The sequence below is a fragment of the Capsella rubella genome, unplaced genomic scaffold, assembly GCF_000375325.1.
Source record: "Capsella rubella cultivar Monte Gargano unplaced genomic scaffold, Caprub1_0 scaffold_4, whole genome shotgun sequence".
Taxonomy (NCBI): Eukaryota; Viridiplantae; Streptophyta; class Magnoliopsida; order Brassicales; family Brassicaceae; genus Capsella; species Capsella rubella.
Genome location: NW_006238920.1, coordinates 1,055,045 through 1,074,732, shown reverse-complemented (window position 1 = coordinate 1,074,732; position 19,688 = coordinate 1,055,045). Strand labels below are relative to the sequence as shown.

Sequence of the window (19,688 nt, the reverse complement as noted above, 5' to 3'; positions counted from 1 at the left end):
ACAACTAATAAAATTAGTATTCTAAATCCAACAACAAAATACAGTAGTTGTCACTTGTCTAATGTTTGATAACTTCTATATGAATCTTGTTTGATGGGTTTGTTTGGACATGTTTTGTGATCAAGCGACTATTTTGCTAATTAGCTTTATAAGATAGCTTTTTTTGCTAATCACTTCATTAACAAGCCTTACGCCTTCTTTGTTTAGAAAGGACTTCACATTATGGGTCCAGTTTAAGATGTAATTAGGCAACTAAGTTAGGTGAACGATCTTTGTATATGAATAAACATTACTATATAACTTACTTTTGATCTTTATAGAGGCAATCACACTCATCAGTCCAAATTAGTGTCAATTCAATCTAAGTTGAATCTTTAATTAAACTTTCTTACCAAATTTACTTCTCTTTCTCTTTTAGACGTTTATTTATATGCTAAATTAATTCACTTTTCTTGTATATGTGTATCCAAAAGTTTAAAGATTTTAAGATTCTTAACAAAATTTGTAGATTCTAAAATAATGTTTACCCAAATTTTTAGAGTTTAGTAGATTCTTCAAATGATAGATTTTACAAATACTCATGATAAGTGCAGTATTTTGTAAGTTTTTTTTAATGACCAAATATGTAGGAATCACTTTTCCAATAACACTAGAATTTGATAGATTTGGAAAATCAATAAATACTCAACTTTTAATTAGAATTACAAAATACATACACCAATAACAAGAGATCTTATTAAAATTTATAAACCAATAACAATAGAATATAAAACTCTAAAACTCTTTAAAAATCATTCTCCCAATAACTCCCCCTTAACCTCTCGTTAATATCTTAGAGCATCTCCTCAAAAAAACATCTCTCACCAATTAAATAATTTTATTATTTTTTTAAATGAGCAGAGAGAATGAGAATCCTCTCTTGTTTGAGAAAACAAGATAATTCGTCTAAACTAAATGTTTTAATAGTATTATATTAGTCTTTTTCACCACTTAACACTTAATTTAATAACAAAATTATATTAAAAATATTACTGAGATGCTCTTATTGTATCTACACCGATAAAAATGCTTTTAGCATTAAAAATATACATATATAATTAAATTAAAATTTAAAGCAAAATATGAACTAATAAAAAATACAAGTGTTATGCTTAATAGCAAAGCCATATGAAAAACTAAATATAACCAAGAATGATTTTACTACTGGATGCATAATAACAAAAATACATTATGACAAATGGGAAACATGATCATTTTTGATATTAGAGCTTCATATTAGATATTTACTTCATTCCCACATTTTGATTGATTGATGATTAAGATTGGATCGATTGCAAAATTTGCATGATCAATGAATTAATTTTGTTAAAATTACAAATTCATTCTTGAATTTGTAAGACTCTTAGAGAAAAGAAAACATATTTATTCCCTTATGGGAAGACTTCTTTTTATGTGTATATATTTACCTATAGACGGTAGACAAGATAATATTTGATTTTCGAATTATCGGATCATATCTGTGAATATGATGATAAAGTAGGAAAGAGATTGAACTACCGTTCAAATTTGACAAAAAAAAATTATTTTCGAATATACTCATTTACACATTGTCTAAACTATTTTTTCTAATTTTAAAATCAAATATATAATTAAAAATATTTTTTATTTAAAAATTTAATAAGATTTATAATCACACAAATATGGGTCACAAATAAGATGAAGACTAAGATCGTAATATATGGTGTTGAATGTCGCGTTATCACAAATTTTGTACAAAATGTAAGAGTGACCATTATCCTATTCACGTTAGTTTTTCCATTCAAATTAATCTTCTTCACAAACTCGAATACTATTGAAACCATACTTTGATTTTTCACCGAATGAAAATTATGTTTAGCAACTGAAAGTAAAGTCTCAAATTCTCGATGCCCAAAAAATGTTGAGAATTTTTTTCTTAAAAAAGAATAGTAGGGGACTAACGATGCTAAATACAAATTTTTTCTAGTGTTATAGTAGATTTGTAATTCTCAAGTTAGCTAATGAACTAAGGGAAAATTCCATAAAAATTCCCCATCTAATTTTAATTTGGAAGTTTAATACCCAATGTTATTTGATTGGAAATAAAATGCATGGTTTATTAAATTTTGGTCTATTAATACATTAAGTATATAAAAATTGTCGAATCAAATAAATTGCTTAATCGGATTGACGGAATCATTAAACCGAAGTTGACGAAATCACTAATCCCTAAACACACGAGTAATTTGGGGTTATCCAAAGACTGCATTGTCCTTTGCTATTACCCCAAATCGAATTGGGATCGATAAACCCTATGTTTAGTGTAATCCCATTAACCCCGGTTTAGTGATTCCGTCAATCCCATTAACCCCGGTTTAGTGATTCCGTCAATCCGAGTATCGTTTGTTAAGCGGTTTTTTCGATTCGACAATTTTTATATAGTTGATGTATTAATAGACAACAAATTAATAAACCATGTATTTTGTTTCCAATCAAATAACATTGGGTATTAAACTTCCAAATTAAAATTAGATGGGGAATTTTTATGGAATTTTCCCAATGAATTAATATCCCAATTTCATTACTTTCTCACTTTGGTATGACGTGGAAATTATAAATAAGAAAGAAAAGATTACGTTTAGTTGACTTGCAATAGTAAATTATAATCCAAAAAAATAAAAACCATCCTTTTTTAAGTCAACCCAAAAAAGTAACAAACCAAAACAGAAGCAAATCATAAGGGAAGCAAAAGTCTAAAACAGCAAATAGATTCCCGCAAAAATTTGTCAATCAGAGAAAGGGAGAGGGAAGGAGAGAGTCAAAAGTAAAAAAAAAAAAAACTCAAACAAAAGCTTCTTATAAGTGATCATTGATTGAAAGTGAAGCCAACAGATCACTTGGGCTTCCACTTTTGCTGCCTTCACTCACCTGTGTTGATGGTGGCTGATTCACGTTTCTCAACACATCTAATGCCTCTGAAACTTTAGCATTCAAAGCTTCTGGTGACTCGAGCAGATGCAAAACTTCAGTCTGATCCATTTCCAGAAGCATACCGGTGACTTTTGCAGCGTTCTCGTGTTCTATCTGGTCCACTAATGGGTATAGACTCTCACCCAAAAGCTACACAAACCCCAAAGCAAACACAGAGAATGTAAGTGGACTTATTCTTCTTCTACACCGTGTGGCAACTAGATATATATATTGACAGAGAATCTTACTGTTCTCTGTTGAGCAGGTGATGAGTTAGCAAGGGAAGAAGCTAATTGACTAGCGGACAATGGCTGACCAAAAGGCATTCCATTCATGTCGTAAGCAACTTGAACCATTCCTCCTTGCATTGGACCATCAGGCATATTTCTACCACCAGGAGGGTACCTGTACCCACGTCCTCTGGGCATCATCTAGTGGACAGAAGAAAACAAAGGCTTATAGATTCATCTCGATCTAGGATTGAAGACATGCTTAAAATGCTCTCTTTTTCTTTTAACTACCTGTGGCTGCATATAAGGCATTGGCTGCTGATGCTGATGGCGCATAGGTCCATCACCTGACCGTCTGCCACCTGGTCGTGGACCTTGCTGACCTGGCTGCATCATTGGGCCGAAAAAGCCTGGCCTCATTCCAGGAACTAGCTGAGGCTGATATCCAAATCCAGGCTATCACATGTATAAGAAAATCAGAGGAGTGGTTATTGATAAAAAGACTCATCCATCCAACAGATTAAGTCATAATCAAACCGAGTTAGAGAGTGCTTCAGCCTCGAAAAAAAGTGGTACCTGGTGAGGGATGATTGGTGGAGGTCCTTGACCGTAAAAAATCTGTTGTCCAAGACCTGGAGCACCACCCGGAAATATTGGCATCCGAGGACCCACACCGGGTATAAAGGCAGGTCTCATCTGAGAAAACTGTGCCTAAAACAAGGCCATAAGGGAAATATGAAAATGGACTAAACAAAAATCGCTCCAGGTAGGTTGTTTATAATCTATGGAAGGAATTGTTACCTGCAGCTTAGCCCTTCTTTCTTCTTTCCTCTGAGCAAGAGCAACATACAACGGTTTGCCACCAACCATTTTACCATTCATTTCATTCAGCTGCGGGAAAACAAAACAAAGGAAAACGAAACGAATCAAGAAATACAATAGAGGCTCAAAACAAATTTAATATCATCGTGCCACAAGGTTATTTAAATTACCACTCTAGAAGCTTCACTGGCAGCTGAGAAAGCAACAAATCCTGATCCTTTGCTAGTACCACTAGGGTCCCTCATAACCTATTTGACAAAACGTTAGATATTCCAATCAATCAAGCGACAAAAAAAAAGGTATTTCTGATGGCTGTTGTGTACGGGAAAACAACAATTCTGACCTTGCAGGAAGTTATAGTACCAAATTCAGCAAACAACTCGCGCAACTTCTCATCAGTGATGGTATCATCAAGGTTTTTAACATATAAATTCAAACCATCAAATTTGTTTCCTGTATCCCTTGAGCCTTGTTCATATCTTCGGCTCAATTCAAGTTCCCTCTCAGACTTCTTCTGAGCTTTACCTACATACCACTCTTTGTCATCAAACTTCTTCCCATTGAGGGCTTCAACAGCACGAGCAGCATCTTCGGGATTCTCAAAGTTGACAAATCCAAAACACCTGGATTTCCCATCTCCATCCCTCATAACCACTGCGCTCGAAATACTACCATACTGACCGAAAGTAGTCTTCAACTCATCATCTGTAGCCGACTCCGATAGGTTCTTCACATAAACATTGGTAAACTTCATCTTATCAGCAGCAGACTCTCTTTCCTCTTTACGGAGAAAAGGTCCAACAAAAATCTGTTTATCATTCAATACTTTTCCATTCAGCTTCTCAATCGCATTCTTAGCTGAATCCTCAGTATCAAACTGCACAAACCCATATCCTCTGGACTGACCCATGTGATCGGTAGCAACCTTACAGGACACAATAGTCCCACACCCGGAAAACGCCTCATGCAGAGTTTTGTTATCAACTGACTTGTCCAAATTCTTCACATTGAGAAAAAAGGTCACATAATTAGCCAATCAAACAGAAAGAGAAACTGCTTAGATGATTCAAAAAAGGAAATACCTTGACAAATAAGTTGCCAACACCACTTCTACGAGCAGAAGAGTCACGAGAAGAGTAAGTAATCCGAATCATCTTGCCATTGAGACTAGTGTAGTTCAGCTTTTGCAATGCCTTTTCCGCTGCCATTACAAACAGAAAAACTTAAAACAGACTCACTCAACCAAAGCAAAGTAATAACACAATCCCTAAAACACAATCAGAGAACCATCTAACATTGGCCTAACAAAGAATTCAGAATCGTGCAAATTACATATATAAACCAAATCAAACAATACCCATTACTCAAATTAGCCAGAGGACTGATTACAGAATCGAAAAATCAGATCTTTGACACAATGTCAATATGTTACCAATTAAAAAGGAGAAAAATTTAGGGCACAAACCATCTTCGCTGTTGCTGTAGTTGACATAACCATAGCCAAGAGAAGTATTGGTAGCAGCATCACGGCAAACACGAACAGATACGACCTGACACACCTCGGTGAAATAGTCATAAAGCTGAGAATCCGTAACATTGAAATCCAGATCTCCGACATAGAGAGAACAGAGAGCACCGTGATTGACTCCATCGCCGCCGCCGCCACCGATTCCAGCCGTAGCAGAAGCCACAGCCCCGTCGTTAACCGAAGGAGGAGGAGAATGTGAAGAAGGAGCTTGAACCTGAGCCATGTTTTGGGGGATTTGAGAGAAGAAAGAACACAAAAAAAGACCTAAAGTGAAGATTTTTGAGGTTTTTTTTTTGGTTTTTATGATAAATTAGGGATAAATTGAGAAAGAGAGATAAATTAGGAAGCGACGACGATGATGATAGAGAAGACGAAGTCGGAGATTGTTGTGGGCAGCACGGCGAGACCGCAGCAGATAGTGATTGAGAAAAGTTGAGTTTATATAGTTGCTCAAGTCTTACAAAGACAAAGAGTGAAATCTGAAAACCCTAGCCCTGGTTAAAAAAAAATATACTAAATAAAAAATAAAAAAATCTGATTTTTATTTTTCACGGTTGGAGATAATTAAGAGAAACAGTCTGCTTTATTCTTAGCCGTTGGATTCTTTTTGATAAGGGACCACCATATCTCACGTGATCCTCTCGTGATTCCATGGGAAGACCTATTCCACCAACTCATCATCACATTTTGCTTTGCTCCACCGTTACCGTCGCCGGTTTTATGATGAATTTGTCTCCGGTAAGGTCCGGAGTGGGACTGGTTTAGTTTGAATGTGAGTGTTACTTTACTAGGTTATGTACATATGTGATTCTGAGTGTAAGAGTTACAATCCAAAACGGTTGAACTTGATGATAGTTGGTATTATCTCTGATTTGGTTTGTAAAGTTTGTAACTTTTCTGGTTATTGACTATTGAAAGTGAGAATTTTAGTTGTATATGTGTTGGAGTATTTTTGTAGACAGTTTGTTTAAGCTTTGGTGATTGTTATGTGGTTACAAGTGTGAGAATAACAATCCAAAATGGTTGAATTTGATGGTAGTAGCTAAAATCTCTGTTTTGGTTTGTAAAGATTGTAACTTTTCTGGTTAATGACTATTGGAATTGGGGATTCTGGTTGTAGCTGTTTTGGAATATTGTTTGTAGACAGCTAAGTTTTAAGCTTTGGTGATTGTTATGTGCAGGGAAGAAGTGGAGTAATAGAGTGTTGGTGTGTGAGTTTATGATATAGAGGAAAAGGGACTAGTAAGATGGCTTATAAGCTGGATTTTGATGGTGGATGAGATTTACCCGTTGGACTTATATAAGCCATCTTCCTATTTCTTCTTCTCTTCTATGTGAAGATCAGAACAGTTTTAATGAATGTCTCATGATGTTATTACTCTAAGGACACTCTCGTTTATAAATCCTCATTCTTCAGTAAGCTCTAGTAGACTAGTATGATTGAATTTGAGTCTAGCTTTGCCAATTAGGAAATCTTTTATAGATAATATGGTTTCTATATTCATTCTTGTTTTCGATTTTAGTCAAATATTTTGAGTATGAGAGTTTTGGTAAAACATATTTGCTGAGGCAATGCAATAATAACAGCTATTATATCTGTTTTGGTTTCTTAAATTTTGTTAAATTCTATAAAGTCTGCTGCCTTCTGACTATTGCATTTGAGAATTCCACGGATTAGTTTGAGGTTTCGTGATTGTTAACTGCGGAGCTGCAATTTTCAGGTAATCTTTTCCTCCCCCCCCCCCCTCCCTTTTTCCAACAGCTCTAGAAGCCGTTTTAGAGGGTAGAACGATTATACGTCCCTGCTTGTGATTGTTTCAGATTGTAACTTAGGTTTCTCTGTTTTGCATTTGGGTCTATGCTGCTGATGATTTAGAAATGAATTTGAACGAGAAAGCTACTAGATATACATTGGGTAGTATCCTGTAGGTTGTGGAAACCTTCTTTGAAATTAGTTGTCAAAGAGTATGCTCACTGTGAAAAGCAAAAGCTTCTTGATACAGACCTGAAACTTTAAGACGTTTTTGCTTTGTTCATATGCAGAAGAAGTTTTGGCTTTGCTAATAGACAGTGAAAGAATTGAGCGCTCTGTAACTATCAAATAACTGAATCTTTTTCTTATAGTATTATCATATTGTTTGTCATTGGCATCTGACATTTGACTAGAATGCTTCTCACACGATGGTCATACGATAGTTTGGATTGAAAATCTTGAAGCTTTCTTTATGATTTTCAATCTAATCGAGTTGACTATCATGCTAGAGTTATGAGCATATATTATATAGCACAACAAATTCATGTTTCTTTCTTTCGTAATGAATGTTTGTGTTAAGGACTAAAGGGTTCTGTTTAAATTGTTGATACCAGATCATGTGATGGTCTTTTGTCATTTTTTCGATTAGCTCTTAGTCAAAGAGCACTTGCAATATCTCACTCTCTAGTATGAATTCATGACTTTCAGATGTAGTGTCAAAGCTACTCAACAAGAACAATGAGGGAAAGCTTTTAGAGATCTGATGACACCCATCTCTAGTAGAAGACAGATGCGTAACTATTTGTTATACCCTTTCTACGTGCCATTGTTTGTTCACTTCCTAATTATGGTGGAGCCTTGTATATAGTATTTAGAAGCTTCCAAGAACTGTGTAAGTGCACTTCTCTCTGTCTTTGACTCTTTGTGCAGTACAGAATCAGCTTCTGTGTTATTGATGGGTTAGGTTACCAGATGCTTTGGGTATTCGATTCTCATCTAAGTCTAACCATACTTTTGTTGATTAACAAAAAAATAAAAATAAAGCTTCATCATTTCTTTGGTTTGTTTATCCACCAAAGTACTCTCTTTTACGGTACTTCTTGCTTTGGTTCAACCAAAACATCTTTATATGCCTTGCTGCTGAATTTGTCGGTACAATGCTTACTATTATAGTAAGCTAAATATTGTTGAGCTACCATTTGCTTTATTCTTTAATTTGGTGATTAATAAGATTTGGAAGAAAAAATTAAGTTAATGAATAATGGCAACAAGAATAAATTACAAGTTATATTCATTTGACACTTACCAAATACATAATAAAAATCATGTAACATGTTGTTTCTCTGTGACTGTAATTGGTAACTTATACCGTTTTGGTATGGAGTGTACCGCTTTAAGCGGTTACTAATCATAAAAACGATATCAAAAGTAGTATTACTAAAAGCGTTATTCTCAGATGAAATCGGATCTACTTCTTTCACTTTCACCAGTTCCAACGGTGAAGCATCAAGCACCAATCCTTGATGCGGTCTTTTATCAGAGACCATGTTAAGATCATGCTTTGAAGTTTCCTCAGATGTTTAACCCAAGTTTTTCAGAGATTTTCAAGACTTTCTCGAACCCTTTCTTGTCTTTCTTCTTCTTGTTGTTACTGCTCAAATCTAAACCTTCTTGAACATAGAGAGCATAGAACTCTCGTCTCCCAACAGAGAGTGCAGCCAACACTGGACTTACTCCATAAAAAACTTCACCCTCCAGCCTAGGGACACTGGACTCAGTCGCCTCTTGCCATGTTTTCCTACCCCAGCTCTCTTGCCTATTCCAGTTTCGATATGCTGCATTGTCACGACCTTTCTCTCTTACATCATATCTATTGAACCTATTTTTAATCTCAGACCACCTAGTGTTATCTGGTTCTTCTTCAACGATTTCATCACCATAACCTCTGACTCTACTTCTCCTATCAGAACTAGAATCATTTCTACCATCTCGTTTCTCCCAAGAAAGCCTATTACCTCTCTGAAACCTATCTTCCACTGGTTTCTCATCAGATTTCACCCAAATCGAATCTCCACTAGAGTGGCCATTACCGCGACTTCTCTTCTCTTCTCTCGGAAAGCTTTCGATTCAAATCTAGACTTCCCTCTATTGCTACTAATACGACTACTTCGTTTTGGGCCAAACCTCTGAGAATCAAAACTCGAAAACTCTCTGACACATTCAATCTTACTCAACATTTCTAAGGCGAGAACTAACTAAACCAGTCGAAACATTTGCAAAGGAGCATCCTTTAGGGTTTACAAGAGACTTAACTGGTAAAGACGAATACTTTGAGACATGGAAACAGCTTTTGACTGCCGTTTGTTGTAATGAAACTCTAATCGCCATTGGAAAACCTTGGCTTCTTGTTAAATTACAGTACAAGCATAAGAGCAAAAGAAAAAGCCAAAAGTGAATTTTTCAAAAGATGGGCTACTAGAAAACGGTAGTTGAGGCTTCTCCCATTGATAGACCAATCTGACTACGAGAGGGTTTTAAGGTTTTAAGGAAAAGACCATAGGAGAGATATGGAGAAGACAAGAAAAAATGATTGCAAACTGCAAAGGCGACCTTGTGAGAAAATTAAAAAAATACAGATTTTTTTAAAATTGATTGCAAAGACCCTCAAATAAACCGAAATTTACATTAAAGGGCCACTAAAACACATATTTTCAGCCTGTTAACAACTATGGGCTAATGAAAAGATATGGGCTTCAGTTCGTTTAAGCCCAAATAAAAAAAACTTAGACCGACGTATTTGTAAATCACAACGGACAGAATAGCTCTTCTTCTTCTATATTACGCTTTTGTTGCTCTTTCTTGCTCATTATAATCCCAAATCACAAAATCTCAAATCACAACGGTCACTAGAGAGCGTTCTTTGAGTTTCGTTCTTTGAGTTTCTCCGAAGAACCATCATCGTCAGGTATTGAATTGTTTAGGGTTTTTATAGATTCTTTTGTTTACTGCAAATCTAAAGTCTTCTTTTGATTGCGTGATTTTGGGTTTTCTTCGGTTTCGAAATCTCTCTTTCCCAGATTTACAAACTTCGATTTGACTTCAAAAACTCTGTTTGATTTCAAATTCTTTCTTTCTGCAATCTCTTTAGGGTTTTAATTTTGTTAAAGTTTCAGACTTTTTGTTTTTATTAATTTCGCGAAACCAAAAACCCTCTTTTATCGTTGTGTTCTTCAAAGATTGAACCTTTATTTGTAACGATTTAGGGTTTTACCCTCTTTTATCGTTGTGTTCTTGAAAGATTTAACCTTTATTTGTTACGAATTAGGTTTTTTTTAATCAAAACCCCTCTTTTAGATTCGTGATTTCTTTGGACTGAAGGTTTCCTTTACAGGCAAGCGGGGTAGCTGCTGGCGAAGGTTCAAGATTCTCAGTAAGACAAGCAAGATGTGATTAACACTGTAAGTCTTGTTAAACTGTGTTCTTAAGATTGTGATTATCTTTCATATATTGAGACAAGCAAGATGTGATTGACACTGTAAGACTTGTCGAACTATGTTCAAAAGATTGTCATAATCTTCAATATATTTGCTGGCTGGGCAGCATTATATAAACTTCAAACCCATAAGAAAGGGACGACACATTATATGATTGTGCTCTGTCCCGTTTCTAATTTGGGAATATTGTACCTCAGTAAGACAAGCAAGATGTGATTAACTCTGTAAGACTTGTCAAACTGTGGTCAGTGATTGCGATGATCTTCTATATATTTAGACAAGCAAGCTGTGATTAACACCGTAAGACTTGTCAACTTATATTAAAAGATTATCCTTAAGTAAGACAAGCATGATGTGATTGACACTGTAAGACTTGTCAAACTGTGTTCAAAAGATTGCGATTTTCTTCTACATATTTAGGCAAGCAAGATGTGATTAACACTGTAAGACTTGTCAGCTTATGTTCAGAGATTGCGATTATCTTTTACATGTTGCTGGCTGGGCAGCATAACATAAACTTCAAGTTTCTGCAAAGATTATCTTATATATGACAAGTCTTCATATATTAAGGTTTTTCTAATGATGATAATAAGGCAAGCAAGATGTGATTGACTCTGTAAGACTTGTCGTATTATCTTCTACATATTGCTGGCTGGGCAGCATTACATAAACTTCAAGTTTCTGGAAAGATCTGCCTTCATTAAGGCTTTTCTAATGATGTCCTGTGAAGGATAAATTCATTGTTCTGCTTTAAAACTCAATGATCTGCTTAGTGATGGGGATAAATTGTCTTTTATAAGACTAGTCTAATGATGTCCGATTGGGAAACTCAGTTGTAAGGATGGGGACAGCAGATGAAAACACTCAAAGATATACATGTCCCTAAGTAACGCTTGTCACATTATGTTCATAGATTGGATGATTGAATCTCTGCAATTATCTTCTATATATTGCTGGCTGGGCAGCATAATATTAAGTTCAACTTTCTGCAAAGATCTGTCTTTCTTAAGACTTTTCTAATGATATATTCAGTTTCTGCTTTAAACTCAATGATCTGCTTATTGATGGAGATATGTTGTCTTTTAGAAGACTTGGCTAATGAGAAATTCAGGTGTCCCTATGTTGCCTAACTAAGTAAGACAAACAAGGTGTGATTGAAACAGAGATATATACGTCCCTGAGTAAAGCTTGCACATTATGTTCATAGGTTGGATAGTTGAATCTCTGCAATTATCTTATATATATTGCTGGCTGGGCAGCATAATATTAACTTCAACTTTCTGCAAAGATCTGTCTTTCTTAAGACTTTTCTAATGATAAATTCAGTTTCTGCTTTAAAACTCAATGATCTGCCTATTGATGGGGATAAATTGTCTTTTATAAGACTTTTCTAGTGATCTCCGATTGGGAAAATAAGTTGTATGGATGGGGGCAGCACATGAAACTCTCAGTAATCTGCAAATTGATGGAAGAAAAAGCAGTATAAACTTCAGATTCTGCATGCCTTAATTAAGGTTAGTCTAAATCATGTCCCGAGAATCATAACTTCAGAATTGTTAATCCTCTGTGCCTATCTTGAAGCTCTTCTTGTTAGTGAAGGCACATCCTTGTGCAACGCTTGATCGGTCGAGGTTCGGTGAAGGCAGTAAAGAGAAAGAGAGGGAGATGAAAGAAAGAACATATATAATCTGCAATTTGATGGAAGAAAAAGCAATATAAACTTCAGATTCTGCATGCCTTTATTAAGGTTAGTCTAAATCATGTCCCGAGAATCATAAATTCAGAACTTTAATCCTCTGTGCCTATCTTGAAGCTCTTCTTGTTAGTGAAGGCACATTATTGTGCAACGCTTGATGGGTCTAGGTTCGGGGAAGGCACTAAAGAGAAAGAGAGGGAGATGAGAGAAAGAACATATATAATCTGCAAATTGATGGAAGAAAAAGCAGTCTAAACTGCAGATTTTGCTTGCCTTTATTAAGGTTAGTCTAAATCATGTACCGAGAAGTTCAGAACGTTTAATCCTCTGTGCCTATCTTGAAGCTCTTCTTGTTAGTGAAGGCACATTATTGTGCAACGCTTGATGGGTCTAGGTTCGGGGAAGGCACTAAAGAGAAAGAGAGGGAGATGAGAGAAAGAACATATATAATCTGCAAATTGATGGAAGAAAAAGCAGTATAAACTTCAGATTCTGCATGCCTTTATTAAAGGTTTGTCTAATCATGTCCCGAGAATCATAAGTTCAGAACTTTTAATCCTCTGAGCCTAGCTCTTGAAGCTCTTCTTGTTAGCGAAGGCACATCATTGTGCAACGCTTGATGGGTCGAGGTCGGGCAAGGCACTAAAGGGAAAGAGAGAGTGTGATGAGAGAAAGAACATATATGATCGTCTGAATTTAGACAATACGTTTAAAATATTCAGATATTTGTATACTACAAGAATCTGATTTCTTCTAACTCAATGTTAAGAGTTTTGCGTTGTTCTAATGGTAAGTTTTTTTGTTATGTACATCTCTTCGCCATTAAAGAATGAATCAATCTGATTTCTCTCATTGTGTTCTAACCACATCTTTTAGTGACTGATTCTTAATAGGGATATACAGAAAATCAGGTTTGCGGATTATATAATTTCCACTTTGATCAGGTGAATGTCCCTTCCCTCTTTTACTTATAATCTTCCCAAGCATTTTCCTTGTTGGAGTTTATGGTTTCGTGAATAACTCCATCTTTTGAGTCTTTTGTGCATATATAACATTTGGAGCTTCAGAAGAGAACTCGAGTGTGTACAATGATTTGTCTCAGGTTCAACTTCTGCCACTCTCGATCTCCATTCTTTTTTTAAGATTATAGTGTTACTGGTTCTGTTTACATTGTTGCAGTAATAAGATTTTGGAGCTTGTGTGATTCATTACAGGAGAATTAAGGGATTTTGGTGACTTCTAGTGCACAACAGAATTGGCTAAACTAGTAGGTATGTATTGAATCAGATATCTACTTGTTAATAAGAAAAACAAAACTCTGCGCATGTTTTGCTTCTTGATTTTCAGTAAAATTAGATGTTCGTTCTGTTAAACTTTTGTAGTTGTAGCATGAGTTAGTCTATGGCTGGTGTGAGAGACCAAATGATTGTTGTTTGTAATGTTTTCTTAGATTTTGTGGAAAAAAAGTCATCAAGACATGTGATTCCCAGATGGTTCATCAAGTTCATATGCTAGGGTGGTAGTCATGAGATTTATCAACATCATGTATATGCCTCTATCTGGCTTGATATCAATTTCGTGATGCCTTATACATAAGTGTTTATATCAATTGTAGGACTTAAGATGATGCACACTTATGGGTAGTTAGTAGTTACCGCTTAGATTAAATGTCGTTGTGGCTTAATACACATTAGTGTTTATATCAATGTCTTTGGCACCATTTATCTGAAAAGATTCGTTGTTTAACATATGATATGTTCTCAAATCAGGGCATTTTTGGTGGCAGTCATATGACCATGAATGATTTTTCAAGAATGAATTCAACAGATTTGTCTAAGGTACATGTTCTTTCTCTATGCTTTCAATATCATAGTGTTTTTGCTTGCGTATTAATTCTTGTGTTAGGCAATATTGTCTGATTCTTAATTCCAGGAAATTCAGCCAATTTTGATGAGGTAAAATTTGTTTCTCCTTAATGAAATTGTATTTCGTATTGTATCTCATCGTATGTTTTCTTATTGGTTTTACTCATCAAGGGTTTGTAAGAAACTTGCAGGCACCAGAGTTATCATCTCCCTAAGTCCACACGACGCTAAGAGACTAGTGACTTTTGTCATCCATTTGCAAGACCTCTGAAACCAAAGGTATTGCCTATAAACAATTTCTTCTTAAGATTTTTTTCTAACCTTTACATAACTGTGATTCTTTTATCAGAGGCATGATAGGAGATTCTCAAAAGCAAATGTTTGGTCTTTCTTCTCTTTATAAGACTAATAAAACATAAACGCATATACACGAAAATCATATACTAAACGAAAACATAAACGCACATACACGAAACCCTTCTCTTTATAAGACTAATAAAACATAAACGCACATAAACAAAAATCATACACTAAACAAAAACATAAACGTACTTACCCCTTCGCTTTATAAAACTAATAAAACATAAACAAACATTCACGAAACCCTTCTCTTTATAAGACTAATAAAACATAAACGCACATACACGAAAATTATACACTAAACGAAAACATAAACGCACTTACACGAAATCCTTCTCTTTATAAAACTAATAAAACATAAACAAACATTCACGAAACCCTTCTCTTTATAAGGCTAATAAAACATAAACGCACATACACGAAAATCATACACTAAACGAAAACATAAACGCACATACACAAAACCCTTCTCTTTATAATACTAATAAAACATAAACGCACATACACGAAAATCATACACTAAACGAAAACATAAACGCACATACACGAAGGTCATACACTAAATGGAAACATAAACGCATATTCGCGAAGGCCATACACTAAATGAAAACATAAACGCATATACACGAAGGCCATACTTTAAACAAAAACATAAACGCATATACGCGAAAGTCATACACTAAACGAAAACATAAACGCATATACACGAAGGCATACACTAAACGAAAACATAAACGCACTTACACGAAATCCTTCTCTTTATAAAACTAATAAAACATAAACAAACATTCACGAAACCCTTCTCTTTATAAGGCTAATAAAACATAAACGCACATACACGAAAATCATACACTAAACGAAAACATAAACGCACATACACAAAACCCTTCTCTTTATAAAACATAAACGCATATTCGCGAAGGCCATACACTAAATGAAAACATAAACGCATATACACGAAGGCCATACTTTAAACAAAAACATAAACGCATATACGCGAAAGTCATACACTAAACGAAAACATAAACGCATATACACGAAGGCATACACTAAACGAAAACATAAACGCATATACACGAAGCTCATACACTAACTGAAAACATAAACGCATATACACGGAATTCATACACTAAACGAAAACATAAACGCATATACACGAAGGTCATACACTAACCGAAAACATAAACGCATATATACGGAGGTCGTACACTAAACGAAAACATAAATGTATATACACGAAAGTCAAAGACTAAACGAAAACATAAACGCATATACATGAAGGCCATACACTAACCGAAAACATAAACGCATATACACAAAGGTCATACACTAAACAAAAATATTGACACATATACATGTAAGTCAAAGACTAAACAAAAACATAAACGCACATATATGAAACCCTTCTCTTTATAAGACTAATAAAACATAAACGCACATACACAAAAATCATACACTAAACGAAAACATAAACGCACATACGCGAAACCCTTCTCTTTATAAGACTAAAAAAACATAAACGCACACACTCGAAAATCATACACTAACAAAAACATAAACGCACATACACGAAACCCTTCTCTTTATAAGACTAATAAAACATAATTGCACATACACGAAAATCATACAATAAACGAAAACATAAACGCACATACACGAAATTCATACACTAAACGGAAACATAAACGCATATTCACGAAGGCCATACACTAAACGAAAACATAAACGCATATTCACGAAAGTCATACACTAAACAAAAACGTAAACCCATATACACGTAGATCATACACTAAACAAAAACATAAACGCATATACACGAAGATCAGAGACTAAACGAAAACATAAATGCATATACACCAAGGTAATACACCAAATGAAAACATAAACACATATTTACGAAGGTCAAAACATAAACGCATATACATGAAGGTCATACACTAAAAAAATTACAAAAGCAATACAGGAAGGTCAGAGACTAAACAAACACATATTCACGAAGGTCATAACGCATATACACCAAAGTAACACAAACAACACTACAAAATCCTAAATATAAACACACATACACACGTAAAAACGCAAACAAGATTGTGAACACTAACAAATATTAGAGGCACATTATGGCCATGTTTCTTCTGCAATCGTGCGATTTTACATGCGATTCTTTTTAAAACAGGTATATGAATTGTAATTTTGAACAAATTTAAAGGGCATAGGTGTAATTTTATAATTTTAATTAAAATTAAACTTTCTAAATTAAAATTTCAGATTCATCTTCTTCACGAAGCTTCTTCAATGGCTTGTAATCTGTCATGCGATTGTCGCAACTTCATAATAAGGCATGTATGGTGTCCCTAATAATCCCAGCGATTTTTAAATCATGTTATTAAAATTGTGCGACAGAAAATATGAGAGATAAAAAAGGATGAAGAACGAAACAAGGCTTTGTTTTTTAGTTTCCGGTACACGGCCTATGTACCGTTTTTTTTTACAGTTTTCCACTATTTTGTAAAAGTTTACCGCTCTAGTTTGAAGTTACCAATCAAAACTATGTTATTTTTATTTTGATAACATGGTGTCCTAATTCCAGAAGTAGGAATTATAAATAGTATTTTGCATCTAATTTGGTGCAATTACTCTTTAGTTTTTTACTATTTTATCCACTTGTACAATGAATGAAGGTGAAAACAAAATTGTTCTCTCATTTTAATTCAAGTTCAATCACAACGTCAAAGGCTCATCATGAGACATAAGAATCTTACGTTTGAATTATTTTTAGAGTCAATAAGAAAACTCATAAACCGAAATTTCACTTTCAGTTATTACTTTTTTTTTTTAACTCGTCTTCTTTTTTTTTTTTTTTTGTCTTTGCTGAAAGTACTAGTGTTGGTGGGATCACGCAAAACATGTCTGAGAAAGAAAAAAAAAAGTCTCTGTCTTGTGTTATGTTGTGTGTCCGAAATCTTTTGTGTGTGTTTCTCTTTTGTGGTCACAAGTTCAATCTTTAGACTCACACATCATCCATTTGCTATGTACAAAAACGGTTCCTCACTTTTCACGTTTCAACATTTTGCCAATGTGTGTGTACGTTTCAACATTTTGCCGACTATAGTAAAGTAAACACAAATATATCAGAATCACCGAAGAATCTTGCCGACCAGAACTGCCCCTGAAAACCGAATGAGTAAGTTGATCGATCTTTGCCTCACAAAAAAAAAAAAAAGAACACATCACAATCACATCACTTTTAGTGGTTACGATAATTTCAGAGCTTTAGTTGTTAAGGCACCAACCTCCACAAGTTGAGTGTTTTATGTAATTCTACTTTTAAAATTTAAAACACATCAGTTTCCATCAGAATTATTTTCCCGATTGAGATTTTTTTTTCTTTTTTTTTTTGCATCTTTAGCTTTTTGATATGTAGACTCAATTTTTTTTTCTTTTTTGACTATGCTCGATTCATAAAACTATTCAATTACCATGTATTTTATATGGGGCGCAAACGAAGGCTTCAGAGTGCACTTATTTTTACTGTTAATAAATTTGAAAGAACTTTACCGTTGAACATATTTATAATAACTCAATTTCAAGATAAGTAACATTTCGAAAAGTAATAATCGATACGGTGAAAACCAAAAAGATAATATTTATTTTGGAAACAAAACCGTAGAGCATATTTCTAAAATATAATCTACATATAGTCATATATATTTTTCGTTACTATTAGAATTGCATTGCAATTATTGTGCATGATATTATTTGAAATTAGGAGAAACATTTCAAGAATGAAGTCTTGTAAATACGTTACAATACAAACTTGTTTACAAATAAATTCGAATTACGTTGTCATTAAGGATACAAATTTGAATAATACATCGTTTTTATTCGCAAAAAAAAAAATACTAATTAAGATCACGCAAATCTATTTTTGTAGTAGTTAAGTGACAAATTATAAGTAAGAGTTTGAGTTTAATTATAAAATCTTCCATGATCAAAATCAAAACCCAAAACCCCATGGATACGCGCATGTTAGCGACAACACAGCGCATGATAAAACACAAAAAAAAAACATTCTCTTCTACAACTACCTTTTTTTTTCTTTTTAATATTATAATAATTTGCTTTGCTCTCTCTATCTCCTCTTCACCCACACGTCATCATCATCCGAATTTTCCGGGTCGGGTAATTTATTTAAATCAACCCGATCCAATAACCCGTTACCACCACCACGACAATCCTCGTAATCACCTCCTGATCTAACCACCACCGTCGCACCAAGCGCATCTACCTGAGCACCAACCTCCGCCGCTTTTCTCCTTATATACGCCGCCGTCATATCTCCACCACTACTTCTTCCTCCGCCTAGTCCAGCCAAAAGCTCCGGGAAATTAACACGAGCAGAAGGACCACGGAGGTAAAATACAGCTGTGTCGTAAGCTCTCGCCGCAGCTTCGGGAGTCGAGTAAGAACCTAACCAGATCCTCGACCTTTTATTCGGTTCGCGTATCTCCGCCACCCATTTGCCCCATTTTCTCATTCTTATTCCTTTGTAAGGTTTCAGATCTCTCTTCCTCGTCCCTATCCCCATCGTCGCCGCCGTAACCGTCGCCGTAACCGCCGCTCCCGTCTCCATATATAATAACCGCTGAGTTGTTTTACAAAATCATCAAGCCGATCTGGTTTTGTGGAAGAATCGAAACTGAAACAGAGAGATTTTGGAAATTTGACGGCGAAACTGAAACGGTTACATAAGAGAAGAGAAGAAAGAAGACAAAGATTTGGAATTCACCGACACTTTTAAAAAATTTAATTTATTTTGGTTTATAATTTGAAAGACACGGACAGAGTAGACAAACAATCTCCTCATCCTCCTCACTCCTATATATATTACCACAAATATATTTTTTTATTTTTTATAAAAACAAAAAATATTGGTTTTATAATACTATTGC

General features: G+C 34.7%; 2 protein-coding genes, 2 long non-coding RNA genes and 1 pseudogene across 18 annotated transcripts; 2 read left to right on the top strand and 3 right to left on the bottom strand.

The window, feature by feature from the left end:
- Positions 1 to 2,660: 2,660 nt before the first annotated feature.
- Positions 2,661 to 5,993, bottom strand: LOC17890502 (polyadenylate-binding protein 4). The gene is made up of 9 exons (XM_006295341.2): positions 5,506 to 5,993; positions 5,123 to 5,241; positions 4,384 to 5,040; positions 4,211 to 4,288; positions 4,020 to 4,109; positions 3,795 to 3,929; positions 3,510 to 3,674; positions 3,237 to 3,419; positions 2,661 to 3,138 (listed from the first exon to the last, which is right to left on the bottom strand). Exons 1-9 carry the CDS (start codon positions 5,789 to 5,791, stop codon positions 2,875 to 2,877), a joined length of 1,977 nt encoding a protein of 658 aa, XP_006295403.1. The 5' UTR covers positions 5,792 to 5,993; the 3' UTR covers positions 2,661 to 2,874.
- Positions 5,994 to 6,215: 222 nt separating this feature from the next.
- On the top strand, positions 6,216 to 8,390 carry LOC111830920. The gene is made up of 3 exons (XR_002834211.1): positions 6,216 to 6,340; positions 6,750 to 7,289; positions 8,030 to 8,390. It is a non-coding gene; the product is annotated as an uncharacterized LOC111830920 (long non-coding RNA).
- A 426-nt stretch (positions 8,391 to 8,816) lies between these two features.
- LOC111831158 lies at positions 8,817 to 9,757 on the bottom strand (annotated as a pseudogene).
- A 446-nt stretch (positions 9,758 to 10,203) lies between these two features.
- On the top strand, positions 10,204 to 17,440 carry LOC111830997. 15 transcript variants are annotated; one of them, XR_002834269.1, is made up of 10 exons: positions 10,204 to 10,286; positions 10,713 to 10,779; positions 12,200 to 12,329; positions 12,415 to 12,562; positions 12,647 to 12,794; positions 12,874 to 13,455; positions 13,579 to 13,613; positions 13,726 to 13,782; positions 14,281 to 14,466; positions 14,568 to 15,620. It is a non-coding gene; the product is annotated as an uncharacterized LOC111830997 (long non-coding RNA). The 15 variants fall into 15 exon arrangements; XR_002834279.1 differs by lacking the exons at positions 10,204 to 10,286; positions 10,713 to 10,779 and adding an exon at positions 17,005 to 17,440 and having other exon boundaries at positions 11,265 to 12,329; positions 14,568 to 14,655; XR_002834271.1 differs by lacking the exons at positions 10,204 to 10,286; positions 10,713 to 10,779 and having other exon boundaries at positions 11,265 to 12,329; positions 12,874 to 13,022; positions 13,109 to 13,455.
- A 1,191-nt stretch (positions 17,441 to 18,631) lies between these two features.
- LOC17889335 (ethylene-responsive transcription factor ERF008) lies at positions 18,632 to 19,688 on the bottom strand. The gene has a single exon (XM_006295062.2). It carries the CDS (start codon positions 19,367 to 19,369, stop codon positions 18,869 to 18,871), a length of 501 nt encoding a protein of 166 aa, XP_006295124.1. The 5' UTR covers positions 19,370 to 19,688; the 3' UTR covers positions 18,632 to 18,868.

Bases quoted from the DNA above. Each gene is read 5' to 3' on its own strand.
- LOC17890502 (XM_006295341.2), bottom strand. From the start codon at position 5,791: ATGGCTCAGGTTCAAGCTCCTTCTTCACATTCTCCTCCTCCTTCGGTT. The intron at 4,110-4,210 runs GTAATTTAAATA...GTTTTCCCGCAG, and splicing joins CCAGTGAAGCTTCTAGAGTG to CTGAATGAAATGAATGGTAA. The intron at 3,139-3,236 runs GTAAGATTCTCT...GGGTTTGTGTAG, and splicing joins CACCTGCTCAACAGAGAACA to CTTTTGGGTGAGAGTCTATA.
- LOC17889335 (XM_006295062.2), bottom strand. From the start codon at position 19,369: ATGGAGACGGGAGCGGCGGTTACGGCGACGGTTACGGCGGCGACGATG.